The 24,115-nt window shown below is 45.6% G+C and overlaps 1 protein-coding gene across 1 annotated transcript in view; it reads right to left on the bottom strand.

Annotated features, from left to right (window-relative positions):
* ABCA12 (ATP binding cassette subfamily A member 12) overlaps positions 1 to 24,115 on the bottom strand; it is a gene marked incomplete at its 5' end in the record, with an annotated part of 74,885 nt that overhangs the window by 44,565 nt on the left and 6,205 nt on the right. The window contains 3 exons of the mRNA XM_075285395.1: positions 2,652 to 2,809; positions 4,700 to 4,896; positions 23,635 to 23,853. Coding sequence (XP_075141496.1) covers positions 2,652 to 2,809; positions 4,700 to 4,896; positions 23,635 to 23,853 — 574 coding nt within the window. The remainder of the gene's footprint in view (positions 1 to 2,651; positions 2,810 to 4,699; positions 4,897 to 23,634; positions 23,854 to 24,115) is intronic.

Genomic DNA, 24,115 nt, shown 5'->3' with positions numbered 1-24,115 from the left:
TGCATTGGGGCCCAGGATCCTTAGGGTGCCCATAAGCACTGGCATCAGTATTGAGATTGCAGCTTCCATCTGACCCATAAGCCAAGGAGACCCCCAGATCCACCTAACCACACTAAGGTGGATTATACTCCTTAGCACCCGTCACCATCACTATCGAGAATTCACTGTAGGGATGAGGTAGCGGGCCCCGGACTTTAGTTACACCACTGAGTGTAGGTTTAATTTCCGGTACATGGGACCCCTGCAATGTGCCTGAAATAGCTTTCCTTTTGGAGGAGATATTCCGGTTGGGCTTTAACCCCAGGTCATGTCACTAAATTACTACTTTCCAAAAGGTGGTGCTAGAGCACGTATTCCTTTATTCACCAAGGAGATTTTATTTGCATGGGTTTTTTTCCAGAAATCTTAGTATAGTATGTATGGTCTGTAAGACTTTGAATACAAACAGGAAACCTGTAAAGGCATAAGATATAACATCCTTGGTGGTAATGGCCACAACATCAGTGCAAACGAATGTATCCTCCACCGCTCCCTGTGCCCTTAGGTATCGTTACCGACTACCTGTAATGTTAATGCTATCGATAAACACCTTTCCATAGCTTTATGTAGATGTGACATAAAAACAATGTCTTTAACTTTCAGAGACATTTAAAGACTTTGGTCTGTTTATTCAAGGTCATTCCGATAGCAGAGAAGTGCAGAATGGATACAAATGAGATTATTAATTGGTTTGCAAAACCCTTGCATTTAGCGTACAGTTTTCAACTCTCAGTTGTCGGGTTTCCATGGAAAAAGAGCAGCATGTCTGTGTCTAATTGTTTGGCCTTGTATATCTCCAGTGCCTTCATTAATATATGGTCTTTGCATTCAATCACAAAGTTCTTTTATGCCTAGGCGGACGGGGCTATGAAAGTAACGTCGGAATCTGCTACTTGTCCTGGCGCCCACTTATCATAGTTTTATGCATGCACGATGCATCATTATTCTGCCTTTGCTTTTATTTCATGGCCTTGTGATCAAGCCATGTCTGGATTGTGAATGAGAACTTCTGGAGTCGATAAGCTGGTTCACAGTTGAGGTCAACCCAATAAGATGCTTCAGTCCCGGTATTTTAAGACCAGAGAAGAATTAATTTTGTTTGGTAACTTTTGTTCTCAGAGTTAGGGCTGAGTTGGGGGGAAGAAGACGGCCGAAACGCATCGCTGTTAACTCTTTTGTAGATGTAATGTTTTCCATAGAAAACCTCTTCATTTGATTTTATTTATACATTGTCTCACTAATATGTATGGGCCACTTTGCTGTAATGACAGCCGGGACTTGTATTGAATTGATGAGCCGCAATCACATGAATAAAGGAATAATGAATAATGAATGGCATCGGAAAGTGTCTTAGTTATCACATTTGTTCTTACGGAGCTGCATCGCACTAGACAATGTCTCCCTGCTGGTATCAATGCCAAACAGGTATCTTAGAAATATATACCAACGTGACTTCCATGTTGGCTTCCATGATGTGTAGGGATGATCCTAAAGGATCCAATTGATCTATCATGGCTTTTTTATTTCTGGGTTTCCATTAGGATGGCGGAGTAGACAAGTAACCTATCCTAATGTTACAAGCGATGGGAACCTAATGGAACAAAGCCTAATAGCAGAATGCAAGAGAAGTAAGGGCCCCTTCACACGGCGTAAGTGCTCGGCTCATTCCAAGCCGTATACGCGAGCGCTTCTAAACACTTCCCATTCACTTCAATGGAAGCGCTCGTAAAGCCGGCTTTACGCGCGCTCCCATTGAAGTGAATGGGAAGTGTTTAGAAGCGCTCGTGTATACGGCTTGGAATGAGCTGAGGGCTAAACCGTGTGAAGGGGCCCTAAAGGTTTACCCTAGCTAGGGGAATCTACAGTGTAGGATATATTGGGCTTGTATGTCAGTAGTGGGGTTGGATTTACATACAGGCACAGTAGGTCAGTGCCTATGGGCACCCTTACGGAGGAATGGTGGGGAAAGGATCCGGCTGATAGGAAAATCTTCGTATGGCTAAACTGAACATTAGGTATCCCTATGAAAATGACATATATGTTTTTAATATGTTAACTGGTTGATCACAGTGATTGTCAGTGACAAGAGGTGAAGGGGTAAGATGCTATGAGCAGAGCCCCGTATTATTCTATTTCATATGTAAGAATTGAGACATGTTATAATGCTGTATATCATATAATGTGCTATCCAAAGATGGCCATACACCATAGACAGCCTTGAGTCAGCTAAAGGATCGTTCTGCTGTTTCTTCTGACCCCCCAATACACATGTCCACTTGGCTTGGGGTTCTGAATGGGGAGAGGGAAAGAAGCCACTGTCAGACTCCTTTCTCCTTTGACAAAACAGGGATCTCATTTGAGTTGGCGGCGAGTCAGGATATTCCTAAATACTGTACATGGATGTCAAGTCCTGTCAAAATTGTTAGGTGTGGCTGATATTCATGTAATGTGTAGGCCCACCTTGAGGCAGTCTGTGCTTACATGCTCTTCTGATGTGAATCCGGGGCTGCCATCATTGCTATTAATGGCGGCTTACTAATGGTAGGATGAACTGTATTCCAATACCAATACTGTATCATCTAATCTGATTTTCCAGATTCATAAGAACTTACCTTTTTGGTAAGAGTAAGATGATATCCACTTCCAAATCTCTCTTTGAGGAACCTTGGTGTACCACAGCACTTCAGGCCTCCCCTCTCAAGGAAAGCAATGCGATCACTCAGCACTTCCGCCTCATCCAAGTGGTGAGTAGACAAGATGATTGTTTTGTCTGAAATAACATGGAACCAGAAATAGAAAGTAAAATATGTTAATCTTGTGCGGAGACGTATCGCAGATATGGATGCAAAGCTTACAGGGTTATTCCCATTCCTGCAGACACAGTGCTGGCCTATGCTGTTTCTGCAATTCCTATAGAGGTAAATAAGAGCTGTGCTGTTTCCAAAGCTCCTTTTCAGCTCTATGGGACTTACGGAAACAGTGTAGATCGGTACTGCATTGCAGTTCCTTTAAGTCCCACCCAACATGTCGTTTTTCCCGTAACATCAGTGATTTACCAAGATGGGGATGTGGTGTAGAGAGAGAAAAACTGAGCTCTGGGATGTAAAGTATTATATGATCTGGAGTAGGATTTCTGAGTAATAAGAAGAGTAAGGCTGAGGCCAAACGTTGCGGAAAAGCTGCTTTTTTTGTTGCATTTTTTTGAGCCAAAGCCAGGAATGGAAAGAAGAAGTATAAGAACTTCTTTTATACTTCCCATTCCTTTTGTAGCCACTCCTGACTTTGGCTCCAGAAACCACATCGAAATCTACAACAAAAAAAGCAACGTTTCCGCAATGTGGGGCCTCAGCCTAAATCCTGATAGGACTCCTGGGAGAGACAGTGAGAGTCCTGATGGCTCCGCCCACACAGGATGATTGACAGTCTTTGCTATACACACGAATTATGCAGGCTGTGTGTGGGCGGAGTCATCAGGACTCTCACTGTCTCTACTAGGAGTCCGGGCAGCATCCTGATGCCAGTCCAATAAACTTATATATCAGAGCTCAGCTTCTGTCTCTTATATACTGATAGTTTTGTAACAAAAAATGCTCAGCGTGAAACAAAGCTCCTAGATCTGTGACTAACATGGAGTGAGCCGAAGGTTACTGTAACGGTGTCTTGTTACTTGTCACTGTGACGAGGATAACAGGACACAACAGACAGCAGGAAACAGAGACTTGTAGATGGTAGGTACGAGAAGAAAGTTGTAAACCCAGTTCTCCTTCAGGGTCATTGGTATATTTCTATTATTTTAGCTTGTACTCTTCCCGCACTGTTATTTGCTGGTATCTATCTTGTCCGAGTCCCTACTATTTTCTAATAGGAAGGTGATATAAGGATTGGCGAAGTATTGCCTATATGTTAGGGTTGAGCGATCGGGATAGATCGGATCCCGATTGGCAATCGAGCAAATTTCACAATCGCGATCGGGACCGGTTGGAAAATGATCAGAAAAAATGATCGAGAAAGATCGGCTCAACCCTACTATATGTAAGATTTTCCAATTTATGGACAATTTAACAATCGAAAATGTAAAATCTCATCTTTTATGAGTAGGCTTGAACGATCGGGATCGGGAAAGATCAGATGCTGATCGGCGATCGAGCAAATTTCATGATCGGGATTGGCAGGAAAATGATCGGAAATCAGATTTTAAGATCGAACCTGAAATCTCAAGATCGGCTCAACCCCATTTATGAGTTAATGCCACCAGAAATAATGTCAGCCCCCTTCTTCTGAAAGTATTGTACTTGCTTATTATTCCAGATTTAGGCCGGGGTCCCGCATAGCCTAAACGCTACGATTTTGCCACAGCTGAAACGCCATGGCATAAAATGGAACATCTTACAGGATGGGATTCTGACTAATCCACATTGCAGAAAAATATTGGCAGCAAACTCGCTACGGTTTCCAAAACCATTGCATTTTTGTAAATTGAAGCATGTCAATTGCATCTACGTAAATGCTGGCGGTTTCCCTATCGGTGTAATGGTAGCAGAAAGTCTGCAGAGGAGATCTTAGCCTAAAACAGATTTGGGGATTATATTCCTAGGACAGTCTCCTGCCCGGGTTTACTTCACCATCTTGAAAACAATTGCGCTTCTCTATTAGCCCTTACCTTTTTTATTTTTGGAAATGACTTCCCAGATGCCTCGCCTTGAACAGGGGTCCACCCCAGTGGTGGGTTCATCTAGAATGACCACCTTGGAGCCACCTATCAGAGCTATACATATGGACAGTTTCCTTCTCATCCCACCGGATAAAGCCTTCACTGGTTTGTGGCGATGTCTGTATAATCCAGTCTCTTTTAATGTCCTGAAAACAAAGTAACAAACATTTGGAAGCTGAATATTAATAGGCCAAGACTGGAATCAGTATTACTCTGTGTGTCTTTATGGAACACTGTATGCATGAGGATTACATATTCTTCAAGGGGAATTTCATCTCTCTGCATATTTATGTTTTATTAAAGAGTGGGAGCTGCGAGTTACAGCTTGCGGTGCGGCTTGTCTGGCTCCTGGAGAATTCAATGTCATGTGCAGCCGCCAGTGAAAGAGCGACACCCAGTGGTCAAGTCGTGGCAAGGACTTCTGTTTTCTGACAAATACATGACAGTATTCACGGGGAGGAAAGCACTGAAATGTCTGCTGTAGAAAACAATCCGACGCATTTTATGTTACAGATACCAGAGATTGTCTTATAACTTCCTTGCTAATGCAATGTATGGTGTTGTAGCCTGCAATATATTTTATAGCATTTAACATGGAAATAGAATAGATAATCATATTCGTCTAGGGTTGAGCCGATCTTGAGATTTCAGGATCGATTTTAAAATCTGATTTCCGATAATTTTCCAGCCGATCCCGATCGTGAAATTTGCTCGATTGCCGATCGGGATCTGATCTTTTCCGATCGCTCAACCCTATATCCGTCTCAAGGTTCAGCATATTGCATATGCATTGTTATTTGCATATTAGATGCATAGTAACTAGAGATGAGTGAACAGTAAAATGTTGGAGGTTCGATATTCGTTTCGAGTAGCTCCTCAATATTCGACTACTCGAATCGAATATCGAACCCTATTATAGTCTATGGGGGGAAAATGCTCGTTTCAGGGGTAGGCAACGTTCAATCAAATTATACTTACCAAGTCCACGAGTGAGGGTCGGGCTGGATCCTCCGAGAAGTCTTCTCCGTACTGCGTCCCCTCGGCATCTTCCGGCTCTGAATTCACTCTGCCAGGCATCGGGCCTGGGCAGAGCCGACTGCGCATGTCCGCACTACAAGTGGGCATGCGCAGTTGGCTCTTCCCAGGCCCAATGCCTGGCAGAGTGAATTCAGAGCCGGAAGACGCCGCAGGGAAGCTGCACGGAGAAGACTTCTAAAGGTAGGAGAAGAACCAGCGTTGATTGGCCGACTGTATAGCATTCGGCCAATCAATGCTGGTTCTGCATCGAACTTTTACATTCGAACAGTGAGTGGTACTCGATCGAGTACGAGTATTTCGAATACCGTAGTATTCAATTGAATACCTACTCGATCGAGTACTAGTCGCTCATCTCTAATAGTAACCTATCAACAGGATAATGCCAATTTCTAATATATATATATATATATATATATATATATATATCCCATGACTTTCCCTTTAAGCTTAGTCAGTGTTAGATACAGCTATTCTCCTGTATCGTCCTGTAGCCACAGGTTACTATTTCTTCCGTTTTTCTGCAGTATTTTGACAAGCGCGGTTACAGTGTATGTGATTTTAATTGTTGAAGATGTCATTATAGTGAGTTATTGTTGAGTACAAAACTATTCAGCCTAACCGTACATAACAATGACAAGAAAAAGCAAACCCCACTAGCGCACTACATTTTCCAATTACATTTGTCTAAATGAGACAGTGAATTAATTCATTTGTTTTGCGGTAATCTGCTCCTTGTAAGAGACTTACTCAGTGTTAACCACAGTATGTAGAAATATGCCTGGTGTAAACCGGAACGCCATGTCGGAATGGTTATTACTAGAGATGAGCGAACAGTGTTCTATCGAACTCATGTTCGATCGGATATTAGGCTGTTCGGCATGTTCGAATCGAATCGAACACCGCGTGGTAAAGTGCGCCATTACTCGATTCCCCTCCCACCTTCCCTGGCGCCTTTTTTGCTCCAATAACAGCGCAGGGTAGGTGGGACAGGAACTACGACACCGGTGACGTTGAAAAAAGTAGGCAAAACCCATTGGCTGCCGAAAACATGTGACCTCTAATTTAAAAGAACAGCGACGCCCAGCTTCGCGTCATTCTGAGCTTGCAATTCACCGAGGACGGAGGTTTCCGTCCAGCTAGCTAGGGCTTAGATTCTGGGTAGGCAGGGACAGGCTAGGATAGGAAGGAGAAGACAACCAACAGCTCTTGTAAGAGCTAAATTCCAGGGAGAAGCTTGTCAGTGTAACGTGGCACTGACGGGCTCAATCGCCGCAACCCAGCTTTCCCAGGATCCTGAATGGAATACACTGTCAGTGTATTCCCGTATACCCGATATATACCCCGATACCCGTTCCAACGGTGTGCCCCCCCACCTTCACCCCAGAAATACCCTGCAAGTCCCCTAGCAATAGAATTGGGGCTATATACACCCACAATTTTTACTACTGGTATACAGTGCCATTGTCTGACTGGGAATTCAAAGAATATATTGGGAATACAAATACCCTCATTTCTTGCTACTGCCATATAGTGCCAGTTTCTGACTGGTAATTCAAAGAATATATTGGGGTTACGTGCACCCACAATTTTTACTACTGGTATACAGTGCCATTGTCTGACTGGGAATTCAAAGAATATATTGGGAATACAAATACCCTCATTTCTTGCTACTGCCATATAGTGCCAGTGTCTGACTGGGAATTCAAAGAATATATTGGGGTTACGTGCACCCACAATTTTTACTACTGGTATACAGTGCCATTGTCTGACTGGGAATTCAAAGAGTATATTGGGAATACAAATACCCTCATTTCTTGCTACTGCCATATAGTGCCAGTTTCTGACTGGGAATTCAAAGAATATATTGGGGTTACGTGCACCCACAATTTTTACTACTGGTATACAGTGCCATTGTCTGACTGGGAATTCAAAGAATATATTGGGGTTATAAATACCCTCATTTCTTGCTACTGCCATATAGTGCCAGTTTCTGACTGGTAATTCAAAGAATATATTGGGGTTACGTGCACCCACAATTTTTACTACTGGTATACAGTGCCATTGTCTGACTGGGAATTCAAAGAATATATTGGGGTTACGTGCACCCACAATTTTTACTACTGGTATACAGTGCCATTGTCTGACTGGGAATTCAAAGAGTATATTGGGAATACAAATACCCTCATTTCTTGCTACTGCCATATAGTGCCAGTTTCTGACTGGGAATTCAAAGAATATATTGGGGTTACGTGCACCCACAATTTTTACTACTGGTATACAGTGCCATTGTCTGACTGGGAATTCAAAGAGTATATTGGGAATACAAATACCCTCATTTCTTGCTACTGCCATATAGTGCCAGTTTCTGACTGGGAATTCAAAGAATATATTGGGGTTACGTGCACCCACAATTTTTACTACTGGTATACAGTGCCATTGTCTGACTGGGAATTCAAAGAGTATATTGGGAATACAAATACCCTCATTTCTTGCTACTGCCATATAGTGCCAGTTTCTGACTGGGAATTCAAAGAATATATTGGGGTTACGTGCACCCACAATTTTTACTACTGGTATACAGTGCCATTGTCTGACTGGGAATTCAAAGAGTATATTGGGAATACAAATACCCTCATTTCTTGCTACTGCCATATAGTGCCAGTTTCTGACTGGGAATTCAAAGAATATATTGGGGTTACGTGCACCCACAATTTTTACTACTGGTATACAGTGCCATTGTCTGACTGGGAATTCAAAGAATATATTGGGGTTATAAATACCCTCATTTCTTGCTACTGCCATATAGTGCCAGTTTCTGACTGGTAATTCAAAGAATATATTGGGGTTACGTGCACCCACAATTTTTACTACTGGTATACAGTGCCATTGTCTGACTGGGAATTCAAAGAGTATATTGGGAATACAAATACCCTCATTTCTTGCTACTGCCATATAGTGCCAGTTTCTGACTGGGAATTCAAAGAATATATTGGGGTTACGTGCACCCACAATTTTTACTACTGGTATACAGTGCCATTGTCTGACTGGGAATTCAAAGAGTATATTGGGAATACAAATACCCTCATTTCTTGCTACTGCCATATAGTGCCAGTTTCTGACTGGGAATTCAAAGAATATATTGGGGTTACGTGCACCCACAATTTTTACTACTGGTATACAGTGCCATTGTCTGACTGGGAATTCAAAGAGTATATTGGGAATACAAATACCCTCATTTCTTGCTACTGCCATATAGTGCCAGTTTCTGACTGGGAATTCAAAGAATATATTGGGGTTACGTGCACCCACAATTTTTACTACTGGTATACAGTGCCATTGTCTGACTGGGAATTCAAAGAGTATATTGGGAATACAAATACCCTCATTTCTTGCTACTGCCATATAGTGCCAGTTTCTGACTGGGAATTCAAAGAATATATTGGGGTTACGTGCACCCACAATTTTTACTACTGGTATACAGTGCCATTGTCTGACTGGGAATTCAAAGAGTATATTGGGAATACAAATACCCTCATTTCTTGCTACTGCCATATAGTGCCAGTTTCTGACTGGGAATTCAAAGAATATATTGGGGTTACGTGCACCCACAATTTTTACTACTGGTATACAGTGCCATTGTCTGACTGGGAATTCAAAGAGTATATTGGGAATACAAATACCCTCATTTCTTGCTACTGCCATATAGTGCCAGTTTCTGACTGGGAATTCAAAGAATATATTGGGGTTACGTGCACCCACAATTTTTACTACTGGTATACAGTGCCATTGTCTGACTGGGAATTCAAAGAGTATATTGGGAATACAAATACCCTCATTTCTTGCTACTGCCATATAGTGCCAGTTTCTGACTGGGAATTCAAAGAATATATTGGGGTTACGTGCACCCACAATTTTTACTACTGGTATACAGTGCCATTGTCTGACTGGGAATTCAAAGAGTATATTGGGAATACAAATACCCTCATTTCTTGCTACTGCCATATAGTGCCAGTTTCTGACTGGGAATTCAAAGAATATATTGGGGTTACGTGCACCCACAATTTTTACTACTGGTATACAGTGCCATTGTCTGACTGGGAATTCAAAGAGTATATTGGGAATACAAATACCCTCATTTCTTGCTACTGCCATATAGTGCCAGTTTCTGACTGGGAATTCAAAGAATATATTGGGGTTACGTGCACCCACAATTTTTACTACTGGTATACAGTGCCATTGTCTGACTGGGAATTCAAAGAGTATATTGGGAATACAAATACCCTCATTTCTTGCTACTGCCATATAGTGCCAGTTTCTGACTGGGAATTCAAAGAATATATTGGGGTTACGTGCACCCACAATTTTTACTACTGGTATACAGTGCCATTGTCTGACTGGGAATTCAAAGAGTATATTGGGAATACAAATACCCTCATTTCTTGCTACTGCCATATAGTGCCAGTTTCTGACTGGGAATTCAAAGAATATATTGGGGTTACGTGCACCCACAATTTTTACTACTGGTATACAGTGCCATTGTCTGACTGGGAATTCAAAGAGTATATTGGGAATACAAATACCCTCATTTCTTGCTACTGCCATATAGTGCCAGTTTCTGACTGGGAATTCAAAGAATATATTGGGGTTACGTGCACCCACAATTTTTACTACTGGTATACAGTGCCATTGTCTGACTGGGAATTCAAAGAGTATATTGGGAATACAAATACCCTCATTTCTTGCTACTGCCATATAGTGCCAGTTTCTGACTGGGAATTCAAAGAATATATTGGGGTTACGTGCACCCACAATTTTTACTACTGGTATACAGTGCCAATTTCTAACTAGGAATTCAAAATGCGCAAGGCTCCCGGAAAGGGACGTGGACGAGGCCGTGGGCGAGGTCGGGGGAATGGTTCTGGGGAGCAAGGTAGCAGTGAAGCCACAGGGCGTCCCGTGCCTACTCCTGTGGGGCAGCAAGCATTGCGCCACTCCACAGTGCCAGGGTTGCTTGCCACATTAACTAAACTGCAGGGTACAAACCTTAGTAGGCCCGAGAACCAGGAACAGGTCTTGCAATGGCTGTCAGAGAACGCTTACAGCACATTGTCCAGCAGCCAGTCAGACTCTGCCTCCTCTCCTCCTATTACCCAACAGTCTTGTCTTCCTTCCTCCCAAAATTCCGAAGCTTTACAGAACAATAACCCAAACTGTCCCTGCTCCCCAGAGCTGTTCTCCGCTCCTTTCATTGTCCCTCAACCTGCCTCTCCACGTCACGATTCCACGAACCTAACAGAGGAGCATCTGTGTCCAGATGCTCAAACACTAGAGTCTCCTCCATCTCCATTCGATTTGGTGGTGGATGACCAGCAACCCACCCTCATCGACGATGATGTGACGCAGTTGCCGTCAGGGCATCCAGTTGACCGGCGCATTGTGCGGGAGGAGGAGATGAGACAGGAGTTGGAAGAGGAAGTGGTGGATGATGAGGACACTGACCCGACCTGGACAGGGGGGATGTCAAGCGGGGAAAGTAGTGTGGATGTTGAGGCAGGTGCAGCACCAAAAAGGGTAGCTAGAGGCAGAGGCAGAGGTCAGCAGCTTAGGCGAAGCCAGGCCACACCCGGAATCTCCCAAGATGTTCCAGTTCGTACCCAGCCCCGAAAAACTCCCACCTCGAGGGCACGTTTCTCGAAGGTGTGGAGTTTTTTCAAGGAATGCGCCGAGGACAGATATAGTGTTGTCTGCACAATTTGCCTCTCGAAATTGATTAGGGGCTCTGAGAAGAGCAACCTGTCCACCACTTCAATGCGCCGTCATTTGGAATCCAAGCACTGGAATCAGTGGCAGGCAGCAACGGCAGGACAAAGGCCGCCTGCCGTTCACGCCACTGCCACTGCCTCTGCCTCTGCCACTGCCACTGCTGACTGTGCTGGCGATGCACTCCAGAGGACGAGCCAGGACACCACTTCATCTGCCTCCGCCACTTTGTTGACTTCTACCTCATCCTCCCCTGGTCCTGTCTTATCTCCTTCTCCTGCACCATCAAAGGCACCATCAGGCGTTTCTTTACAACAACCCACCATCTCTCAGACATTGGAGCGGCGGCAGAAATACACTGCTAACCACCCACACGCGCAAGCCTTGAACGCCAACATCGCTAAACTGCTGGCCCAGGAGATGTTGGCGTTCCGGCTTGTTGAAACTCCCGCCTTCCTGGACCTGATGGCAACTGCGGCACCTCGCTATGCCGTCCCTAGCCGTCACTACTTCTCCCGGTGTGCCGTCCCCGCCTTGCACCAGCACGTGTCACTCAACATCAGGCGGGCCCTTAGTTCCGCGCTTTGCACAAAGGTCCACTTGACCACCGACGCGTGGACAAGTGCATGCGGACAGGGACGCTACATTTCACTGACGGCACACTGGGTGAATGTAGTTGAGGCTGGGACTGCTTCCCAAACTGGCCCGGTGTACCTCGTCTCCCCGCCTAACATTCCTGGCAGGGACACGAGAAGAACACCCCCCTCCTCCTCCTCCTCTACCGCCTCCTCCTCCGCCACCGCCTCCTCCTCCGCCACCGCCTCCTCCTCCGCTGTTAGATTGACCCCAGCTACGAGTTGGAAACGTTGCAGCACTGGCGTTGGTAGACGTCAGCAGGCTGTGCTGAAGCTGATCAGCTTGGGGGACAGACAGCACACTGCCTCCGAGGTGAGGGATGCCCTCCTCGATGAGACGGCAATATGGTTTGAGCCGCTGCACCTGGGCCCAGGCATGGTCGTTTGTGATAACGGCCGGAACCTGGTAGCAGCTCTGGAGCTTGCCGGACTCCAACATGTTCCATGCCTGGCCCACGTCTTCAACCTAGTGGTGCAACGTTTCCTAAAGAGCTACCCCAATGTTCCAGAGCTACTGGTGAAAGTGCGGCGCATGTGCGCCCACTTTCGCAAGTCGACAGTAGCCGCTGCTAGCTTAAAATCTCTCCAGCAACGCCTGCATGTGCCACAACACCGGCTTTTGTGCGACGTCCCCACACGCTGGAACTCAACGTTTCAGATGTTGAATAGAGTGGTTGAGCAGCAGAGACCTTTGATGGAATACCAGCTACAAAACCCTAGGGTGCCACAAAGTCAGCTGCCTCAGTTTCACATCCATGAGTGGCCATGGATGAGAGACCTTTGTGACATCCTACGGGTCTTTGAGGAGTCCACAAGGAGGGTGAGCTCTGAGGATGCGATGGTGAGCCTTACAATCCCGCTCTTGTGTGTTCTGAGAGAATCCCTGATTGACATCAGGGATAACTCAGATCACACAGAGGAGTTAGGGATAGCATCCGATCCGTCACAGCTGGAGAGTAGGTCCACACATCTGTCCGCTTCACTGCGTTTAATGGAGGAGGAGGAGGAGGAGGAAGAAGAGTTGTCCGATGATGTGATGGTGATACAGGAGGCTTCCGGGCAACTTCGAATCGTCCCATTGTTGCAGCGCGGATGGGTAGACATGGAGGATGAGGAGGAAATGGAGATTGAACTTTCCGGTGGGGCCAGAGGAGTCATGCCAACTAACACTGTGGCAGACATGGCTGAGTTCATGTTGGGGTGCTTTACAACCGACAAGCGTATTGTCAAAATCATGGAGGACAACCAGTACTGGATCTTTGCTATCCTTGACCCCCGGTATAAAAACAACATCTCGTCTTTTATTCCGGTAGAGGGGAGGGCCAATCGCATCAATGCTTGCCACAGGCAATTGGTGCAGAATATGATGGAGATGTTTCCAGCATGTGACGTTGGCGGCAGGGAGGGCAGTTCCTCCAGTAGGCAACCAAGTTCTCACCGGTCCACACAAACGAGGGGCACACTGTCTAAGGTCTGGGACACCTTGATGGCACCCCCTCGCCAAAGTGCCGCCACGGAGGGTCCTAGTGTCACCAGGCGTGAGAAGTATAGGCGCATGTTGCGGGAATACCTTTCCGACCACAGCCCTGTCCTCTCCGACCCCTCTGCGCCCTACACGTATTGGGTGTCGAAGTTGGACCTGTGGCTTGAACTTGCCCTATATGCCTTGGAGGTGCTGTCCTGTCCTGCCGCCAGCGTCCTATCTGAGAGGGTGTTCAGTGCAGCCGGTGGCATCATCACTGACAAGCGCACCCGTCTGTCAGCTGAGAGTGCCGACCGGCTCACTTTGATAAAAATGAACCACCACTGGATAGAGCCTTCATTTTTGTGCCCACCTGTGTAAAGCACCCCAACATGAAACTCCATGTCTGTACTCAACCTCTCCAATTCCTCCGCATCCTCATACTCATCCACCATAAGCGTTGCACAATTCTGCTAATACTAGGCTCCCTCCAACATGATTTCCCCCAACTCTGCTGGTTAGAGGCTCCCTCCACCCTGATTTCCACCAACTCTGCTGGTTAGAGGCTCCCTCCACCCTGCTTTCCCACAACTCTGCTGGTTAGAGGCTCCTTCCACCATGAATTTGCCCAAACTGGGCTGTTTAGAGGCTCCCTCCACCATGAATTGGTCCAAACTGGGTTTTTTAGAGGCTCCCTCCACCATGAATTGGTCCAAACTGGGCTGGTTAGAGGCTCCCTCCACCATGAATTGGTCCAAACTGGGCTGGTTAGAGGCTCCCTCCACCATGAATTTGCCCAAACTGGGCTGGTTAGAGGCTCCCTCCACAATTAATTGGTCCAAACTGGGCTAATTAGAGGCTCCCTCCACCATGAATTGGTCCAAACTGGGTTTTTTAGAGGCTCCCTCCACCATGAATTTGCCCAAACTGGGCTGTTTAGAGGCTCCCTCCACCATGAATTGGTCCAAACTGGGCTGGTTAGAGGCTCCCTCCACCATGAATTTCCCAAAACTTGGCTGTTTAGAGGCTCCCTCCACCATTAATTGGTCCAAACTGGGCTGGTTAGAGGCTCCCTCCACCATGAATTTGCCCAAACTGGGGTGGTTAGAGGCTCCCTCCACCATTAATTGGTCCAAACTGGGCTGGTTAGAGGCTCCCTCCACAATTAATTGGTCCAAACTGGGCTAATTAGAGGCTCCCTCCACCATGAATTGGTCCAAACTGGGTTTTTTAGAGGCTCCCTCCACCATGAATTTGCCCAAACTGGGCTGTTTAGAGGCTCCCTCCACCATGAATTGGTCCAAACTGGGCTGGTTAGAGGCTCCCTCCACCATGAATTGGTCCAAACTGGGCTGGTTAGAGGCTCCCTCCACCATGAATTTCCCAAAACTTGGCTGTTTAGAGGCTCCCTCCACCATTAATTGGTCCAAACTGGGCTGGTTAGAGGCTCCCTCCACCATGAATTTGCCCAAACTGGGCTGTTTAGAGGCTCCCTCCACCATGAATTTGCCCAAACTGGGCTGGTTAGAGGCTCCCTCCACCATGAATTGGTCCAAACTGGGCTGGTTAGAGGCTCCCTCCACCATGAATTTGCCCAAACTGGGCTGTTTAGAGGCTCCCTCCACCATGAATTTGCCCAAACTGGGCTGGTTAGAGGCTCCCTCCACCATGAATTGGTCCAAACGGGTTTTTAGAGGCTCCCTTCACCATGAATTGGTCCAAACTTGGCTGTTTAGAGGCTCCCTCCACCATGAATTTGCCCAAACTGGGCTGTTTAGAGGCTCCCTCCACCATGAATTGGTCCAAACTGGGCTGGTTAGAGGCTCCCTCCACCATGAATTTCCCAAAACTTGGCTGTTTAGAGGCTCCCTCCACCATTAATTGGTCCAAACTGGGCTGGTTAGAGGCTCCCTCCACCATGAATTTGCCCAAACTGGGCTGTTTAGAGGCTCCCTCCACCATGAATTTGCCCAAACTGGGCTGGTTAGAGGCTCCCTCCACCATGAATTGGTCCAAACTGGGCTGGTTAGAGGCTCCCTCCACAATTAATTGGTCCAAACTGGGCTAATTAGAGGCTCCCTCCACCATGAATTGGTCCAAACTGGGTTTTTTAGAGGCTCCCTCCACCATGAATTTGCCCAAACTGGGCTGTTTAGAGGCTCCCTCCACCATGAATTGGTCCAAACTGGGCTGGTTAGAGGCTCCCTCCACCATGAATTTCCCAAAACTTGGCTGTTTAGAGGCTCCCTCCACCATTAATTGGTCCAAACTGGGCTGGTTAGAGGCTCCCTCCACCATGAATTTGCCCAAACTGGGGTGGTTAGAGGCTCCCTCCACCATTAATTGGTCCAAACTGGGCTGGTTAGAGGCTCCCTCCACAATTAATTGGTCCAAACTGGGCTAATTAGAGGCTCCCTCCACCATGAATTGGTCCAAACTGGGTTTTTTAGAGGCTCCCTCCACCATGAATTTGCCCAAACTGGGCTGTTTAGAGGCTCCCTCCACCATGAATTGGTCCAAACTGGGCTGGTTAGAGGCTCCCTCCACCATGAATTGGTCCAAACTGGGCTGGTTAGAGGCTCCCTCCACCATGAATTTCCCAAAACTTGGCTGTTTAGAGGCTCCCTCCACCATGAATTTGCCCAAACTGGGCTGGTTAGAGGCTCCCTCCACCATGAATTGGTCCAAACTGGGCTGGTTAGAGGCTCCCTCCACCATGAATTTGCCCAAACTGGGCTGTTTAGAGGCTCCCTCCACCATGAATTTGCCCAAACTGGGCTGGTTAGAGGCTCCCTCCACCATGAATTGGTCCAAACGGGTTTTTAGAGGCTCCCTTCACCATGAATTGGTCCAAACTTGGCTGTTTAGAGGCTCCCTCCACCATGAATTTGCCCAAACTGGGCTGTTTAGAGGCTCCCTCCACCATGAATTGGTCCAAACTGGGCTGGTTAGAGGCTCCCTCCACCATGAATTTCCCAAAACTTGGCTGTTTAGAGGCTCCCTCCACCATTAATTGGTCCAAACTGGGCTGGTTAGAGGCTCCCTCCACCATGAATTTGCCCAAACTGGGCTGTTTAGAGGCTCCCTCCACCATGAATTTGCCCAAACTGGGCTGGTTAGAGGCTCCCTCCACCATGAATTGGTCCAAACTGGGCTGGTTAGAGGCTCCCTCCACCATGAATTTGCCCAAACTGGGCTGTTTAGAGGCTCCCTCCACCATGAATTTGCCCAAACTGGGCTGGTTAGAGGCTCCCTCCACCATTAATTGGTCCAAACTGGGCTGGTTAGAGGCTCCCTCCACCATGAATTTGCCCAAACTGGGCTGTTTAGAGGCTCCCTCCACCATGAATTTGCCCAAACTGGGCTGGTTAGAGGCTCCCTCCACCATGAATTGGTCCAAACTGGGCTGGTTAGAGGCTCCCTCCACCATGAATTTGCCCAAACTGGGCTGTTTAGAGGCTCCCTCCACCATGAATTTGCCCAAACTGGGCTGGTTAGAGGCTCCCTCCACCATGAATTGGTCCAAACGGGTTTTTAGAGGCTCCCTTCACCATGAATTGGTCCAAACTTGGCTGGTTAGAGGCTCCCTCCACCATGAATTTGCCCAAACTGGGCTGTTTAGAGGCTCCCTCCACCATGAATTGGTCCAAACTGGGCTGGTTAGAGGCTCCCTCCACCATGAATTTCCCAAAACTTGGCTGTTTAGAGGCTCCCTCCACCATTAATTGGTCCAAACTGGGCTGGTTAGAGGCTCCCTCCACCATAAATTTGCCCAAACTGGGGTGGTTAGAGGCTCCCTCCACCATTAATTGGTCCAAACTGGGCTGGTTAGAGGCTCCCTCCACAATTAATTGGTCCAAACTGGGCTAATTAGAGGCTCCCTCCACCATGAATTGGTCCAAACTGGGTTTTTTAGAGGCTCCCTCCACCATGAATTTGCCCAAACTGGGCTGTTTAGAGGCTCCCTCCACCATGAATTGGTCCAAACTGGGCTGGTTAGAGGCTCCCTCCACCATGAATTGGTCCAAACTGGGCTGGTTAGAGGCTCCCTCCACCATGAATTTCCCAAAACTTGGCTGTTTAGAGGCTCCCTCCACCATTAATTGGTCCAAAGTGGGCTGGTTAGAGGCTCCCTCCACCATGAATTTGCCCAAACTGGGCTGTTTAGAGGCTCCCTCCACCATGAATTTGCCCAAACTGGGCTGGTTAGAGGCTCCCTCCACCATGAATTGGTCCAAACTGGGCTGGTTAGAGGCTCCCTCCACCATGAATTTGCCCAAACTGGGCTGTTTAGAGGCTCCCTCCACCATGAATTTGCCCAAACTGGGCTGGTTAGAGGCTCCCTCCACCATGAATTGGTCCAAACTGGGCTGGTTAGAGGCTCCCTCCACCATGAATTTGCCCAAACTGGGCTGTTTAGAGGCTCCCTCCACCATGAATTTGCCCAAACTGGGCTGGTTAGAGGCTCCCTCCACCATGAATTGGTCCAAACGGGTTTTTAGAGGCTCCCTTCACCATGAATTGGTCCAAACTTGGCTGTTTAGAGGCTCCCTCCACCATGAATTGGTCCAAACTGGGGTGGTTAGAGGCTCCCTCCACCATGAATTTGCCCAAACTGGGCTGTTTAGAGGCTCCCTCCACCATGAATTGGTCCAAACTGGGTTTTTTAGAGGCTCCCTCCACCATGAATTGGTCCAAACTGGGCTGGTTAGAGGCTCCCTCCACCATGAATTGGTCCAAACTGGGGTGGTTAGAGGCTCCCTCCACCATTAATTGGTCCAAACTGGGCTGGTTAGAGGCTCCCTCCACCATTAATTGGTCCAAACTGGGCTGGTTAGAGGCTCCCTCCACCATGAATTTGCCCAAACTGGGCTGGTTAGAGGCTCCCTCCACCATGAATTGGTCCAAACTGGGGTTTTTAGAGGCTCCCTCCACCATGAATTGGTCCAAACTGGGGTTTTTAGAGTCTCCCTCCACCATGAATTGGTCCAAACTGGGGTTTTTAGAGGCTCCCTCCACCATGAATTTGCCCAAACTCTGCTGGTTAGAGGCTCAATCCACCCTGATTTTCAAAACAAATGTTGGTGCCAACCTCAACTTACTACAAGGGCCAAATTCACTGCTGGTGACAAGCTCTCCTCACTGCAAGTGCCAAATACACATGTTTCAAGGTGTTTTCCTACTGTCAGAGAGGTGGTATTGAGTGTGTAAAGTGTGTAGTTGTTAGGCTGTGATGTTGGGGTAATAGAGGGTCTTTGGTGTGTTAGATGCCCCCAGACATGCTTCCCCTGCTGTCCCAGTGTGATTCCAGAGGTGTTGGCATCATTTCCTGGGGTGTCATAGTGGACTTGGTGACCCTCCAGACACGGATTTGGGTTTCCCCCTTAACGAGTATCTGTTCCCCATAGACTATAATGGGGTTCGAAACCCGTTCGAACACACGAACATTGAGCGGCTGTTCGAATCGAATTTCGAACCTCGAACATTTTAGTGTTCGCTCATCTCTAGTTATTACTAGACCTGCGCGTGTCTACATAAGGCTAAACAGATGGCAATTGAATGACGACCTCCATGTACTAATCTGGCCCAAGAGCTTGGTTTATCATTGATGTAATTTATCATCATGGTATGTATAGTTTTATATAGGACTGCATGTTATAGGGATTCTATCGTATAAATACACATAGGCATAGCCGTAAGAAAGGCCATTCTTCTCTTACCTTTATTATTCTGATCCACGCCATTCCTGAGAAATTTCTTCTTTCTTCCATATGTAAATGAGCTTTCAGACAGCACTGGGGGCGTCCCTTGTGCTGTCTGAAAACTCACCAGCGACGCCTCCATCTTCTTCCCCGGACCACCTCTTCTCCCATGTCACTGTCGCGTCTTCTTCCAAAAGTGCCGATTGTACATGTTGTCAGCCATTTTCCTGTGGTCTCTCCCATTCAGCCACTGGAAAATGGCTCACTACGCATGTCTCTGGGCCATTTGCCTGTGACTTCTGTCATTCGGCCACAGGAAAATGGCTGGCGGACATGATTAGTTTGCTCTTTTGGATGAAGACGTGACAATTAAGCGGGAGAAGAGTCGGTCCGGAGGAGAAGATTGGGCATTGCTGGAGAGTTTTCGGACAGCACAGGGAACGCTCTCAGTGCTGTCTGAAAACTCATTTACATCTGGAAAAAAGAAGATATTTCTCAGGAACGGCGGGGCGGATCAGAATAATAAAGGTAAGGGAAGAATGGCCTTTCTTAAGGCTATTCCTATGTGTACTTAGTAAAAAAAGGGATTCTAGTGATAGAATCCCTTTAAAAATAACTTATCACATAACTATAGTTCTATTTGTGGGCAGAACGCTATAGCGTAGAAGAGCTGAGAAGACTGATGTATAGTTTTGTTAGGGGGTGTTCACACTACCATTGGATGTCCGTTCTCATAGAGTCCGTTAAATAAAAATGGACGCCTATCACAACGGACATTAATGCTAGGTTCACACCAGCATTTGGGTCTCCATCGTCCGAAAGATTATAATGGAGTCCAACAGATTTCCGCCTGGTTTCTGCTGGTTTTATACTGAAATCACCAGAGAGAAAAATCCTCCTTACAGGACTTTTCTCTCTGCCGATTGTTAGCGGATTCTCCTATGGAAACTCCATCGTAAGTCCATTATTTTGACCAAACGCACCCTGCTAAAAAAACAGAAAGGTGACGGATTTGATCAAGATGGACTGATAAAATCTCGCTGAAATCAATGGAATTTTTAACGGATTTATGACGGAACAGTGTCCGTTGTTGATACTTTGTTATGGATGCTAGTAACGGACACCTTAGAACGCCACCTTAGATACGTTTCTCTTCTTTTTCTGGGATTAGGAGTCCAGTGGGCGGTCCTATTCAATGACTGACATCTATATGTGTATGGACATTCAGTCTCTGAGTTAGAATAAATGATATATTCTATTGAATTCTATTTCCCACAGAACTCTATACATCCATCTTCTCGGCTCCTCCTGCTCTATAGGCTGCATTTTCTACTTGACCGGTTCCCTTTAATGTACCGCGCTACCTAACCACAGTAAGGTAGATGAGTACACAAGCAAGGAAGATAGAAAACAGTTTAATGACACCTACAGCTCTGCTACATCTAAATATCATAGACACATAAACTCCATATTTTACTCCTAGATCTCAGGCAACGTGCCCAGTAAAAATATTCATCCCTATTGCGGAGTCTTCACATTCAGACTATTCCAAGTGCACTAGGATTGAGCCCCTAATGGGAATTTGCATTTATATTGTGTTTTATGTGTATACGCCATTCCAAAGTGCTCCACAACATTTCGCAATCAATATAGGATCATCCGGTAGAGAAAAAAATGCAATGAGGCATCTTTTTGCCATCTTCTATCATTTTTCTGGACCATTGATCAGAAAGTTCGGAGCCGCAGATATTTAACAGTGATAAATCAGAACCTCCGCCTGTAACTTCCACATGAGACCGAGAGGAGGAAAACCGCTAAATGCTTCCAGATCCTTCCAGAAAAAAAAGGACTTCAATTACGACCCGCTGGATAGGTCATTGATCACCTGCCATGGTTGCAAATACTGAAGATAAATATGTCTTTATCAAATATTTTACTGTAATTATTTCTAATATTTTATTGTATTTTATTTATAATCGTCAAAATAGGAAATATAAAAAAATATCAAAAAAATATAAAAATCTACACTTGTCGCAGCGAACATTCAGTATGTTTTAGTTTGGTTGTTTTTGGCCAGGGATCGTTGCCATTTGTCCACAGCAGGAAACCCCTAGGTCCAAGCTTCTTAAAAGTCAACAGAGGACGTAAGTTAATTTACACTCCCTGGGTAATCCCTTTAACATCCCATTTTCTTTTACAAACCCTGCAATATGTCACAGATATAATAGAACTGTAGGCACTCTGTGTGCCACCATATGGTACATATGTCACCTAATACATTCTTCCCAATAAGCAATCTTCTAGAAACACCGTAAGGGGTAAAATACGCCAAAACATAGCTAAGCCTGCTAAACCAGATTTACAACAGATCACTATAAAGCTCTGTGGTGATCAACAACCAATTGAGCCATGGAAGGTGCTTTATGTATGTATTACTGCCTAAAAGAGCTCATGACATCAACAAATAGCAATAAATAAACAAAATTTCTTGAAAAAATTCACAATTATCTGGTGCATATCAATCTGGTGTTATTCCACTAAGGCCACGTCATGAATCCCCAGCAGTGTACAGTACAGCTTCTGCTCTATCCTGAGCCATTAGTCATATCTCTGTCCCTGTCTGAGATGGTGAGCTCCTTCATTTTTTCTCTCACTGGATGTCAATATTTTACGGACATAATGCAGGGCTTTCTATCTGATAAAGCGGGAGAAATTTTATGGACAGTGATAATGATATCTGGGCTTATTTTATGGAGAACACAGTATAAGCTGTACTGTATTCTACTGTGCATGCATGGCTAATAAAGCCTAAGTGGAATAACATACATACTGTATATACTCGAGTATAAGCCGAATTTTTCAGCACAGTTTTTGTACTGAAAAAGCTCCCCTCTGCTTATACTCGAGTCAGCAAAAAAGCTTTTTTATTTTTTTTAGGAGGGGGGGGGGTCTATGACCAGCTGCAATATCAATGTATAGAATCTCCCATAAGATAGTGGGAAAAAATAAAGAAGCTTTTTTAAAAAAATGTAAAGTTCTAAATCCCTCCTTTCCCTAGAATACATATAAAAGTAGAAAATGACTGTGAAACACAAACACATTAGGTATCCCTGTGTCTGGCAGTGCCCGGTCTACTGAATATAGGGGATCTGCAGTGCTCCTGTTCCATCAGGAAGGGGTTAATAGGAGCACTGCAGATACCCTATATTTAGCCAGGCCGAATTCAAAGTGGGGGAAAAAAAACCTCAGTCCTCAAGCTCAGGGAAGGGGCAGATAGACAACCAAAACACCCCCTCCCCTTCCCCAGCAACTACTGCACCCAAAAACTCCGACCATTTTAATTTTTGAAATTTTCCAGTAGCTGCTGCATACTCCCCCCCCCCCCCCCCCCAGGCTTATACTCGAGTTTCCCAGTTTTTTTGTGGTAAAATTAGGGGCCTCGGCTTATATTCGGGTCGGCTTATACTCGAGTATATATGGTACCTATCCATCTTGATCACCGGGGGTTGCTATTACAAGCAGTCTATCAATGTACCTATGTAAAGTACCGCTACTCAGACAGATGACATCAAAGTACCCCCGAGGCTATGACCGTACTGTACACTGTGCTACCTGTTCACAGCACGAGGATCGGCAACACGTACTATGGGCTGAGAACCTGGGCTATAGGGCACCCACTGAAATTACTCCGCATCCTTTGTTTTCAATAACTGCCTAGAGCCATACACACTTGATAGTTTTCAAAAAAAATTACCAACGAGCCTTTTATATTTCTTCTTCTTTTTTTTTCCGCTTTGCTTTCTGCAATTGATTTATGGCCCTTATTTACCTTAGTTTATTAACCTTTGCTTTAGAAGAGATGTAATTTAAAGTACTGTCAAGTACCAGAATTGTAATACCTCTTTGGTTTAATATACTTTCCTGAAACACTATTCATTTCCTCTTCCATACAGTTTAGCTCTTTAATACAAGAAGAGACAGAGCTATTGTACACGGCCTATTAAATATATAACCTTGGTATATGTTATTGTATCACTTTGACCAAAATCTGTTTTGCCTTTTTGAAAAACCAAGCTTTATACAGCCTGCATAGATAGAGGTAAAGGGATTGCCAGGATTAGAAAAAGTGCAATACCAGACACCGCCCATGCACAAGAGTGGCGCTGTTTCTGGAGACATTTTTCTAAAGTAAATCTGGAAACCCCATTAATATGATATTATTATCATTCCTATTAGTTATAGTAGTGGTATGTCTAAGGATAACCTAACTACATATCATGAATGTACCTCTTGACTTCCTCGTGCAGCTGCCTTTTTTTCCATTGTGGCGCTTTAATAGATCCATAGAGCAACAAATGTTCCTTTGTGGTGAGATAGTCAAATAAGACATCATATTGCATACAGACGCCCATACTTTTTCTGGCCAGATCAAGATGCGTTCTTATATCGTTTCCGTAAACATAAATGGTTCCCGAGGAGGCGCTGAAGAGCCCTGTCAACATGGAACTGAAGAAAAAATGGACAATTGTGAAATCTTTTACAGGGAGAGAAAATCATGACACTTTTCTAATAGCATTAAAGGTCAGAATTCAAGCTCTCCACACCTGCCTCTAGAGGGAGCTCAGGAGTGTCTACTGTTGAAATTAATGTATATAGAAAACTCTGACCAATATATAGAGTTTATGGAGTGGGGGATTAAGATATCTACAGACCTGCTCACTAAGGGTAAGTTCACACAGGGTTTCTTGGTCCGGAACCAGAGGCGGAG

The sequence above is a fragment of the Leptodactylus fuscus genome, chromosome 8, assembly GCF_031893055.1.
Source record: "Leptodactylus fuscus isolate aLepFus1 chromosome 8, aLepFus1.hap2, whole genome shotgun sequence".
NCBI lineage: Eukaryota > Metazoa > Chordata > Amphibia > Anura > Leptodactylidae > Leptodactylus > Leptodactylus fuscus.
The sequence above is the reverse complement of the archived record's forward strand: the minus strand, read 5'-3'. Positions and strand labels throughout refer to the sequence as shown.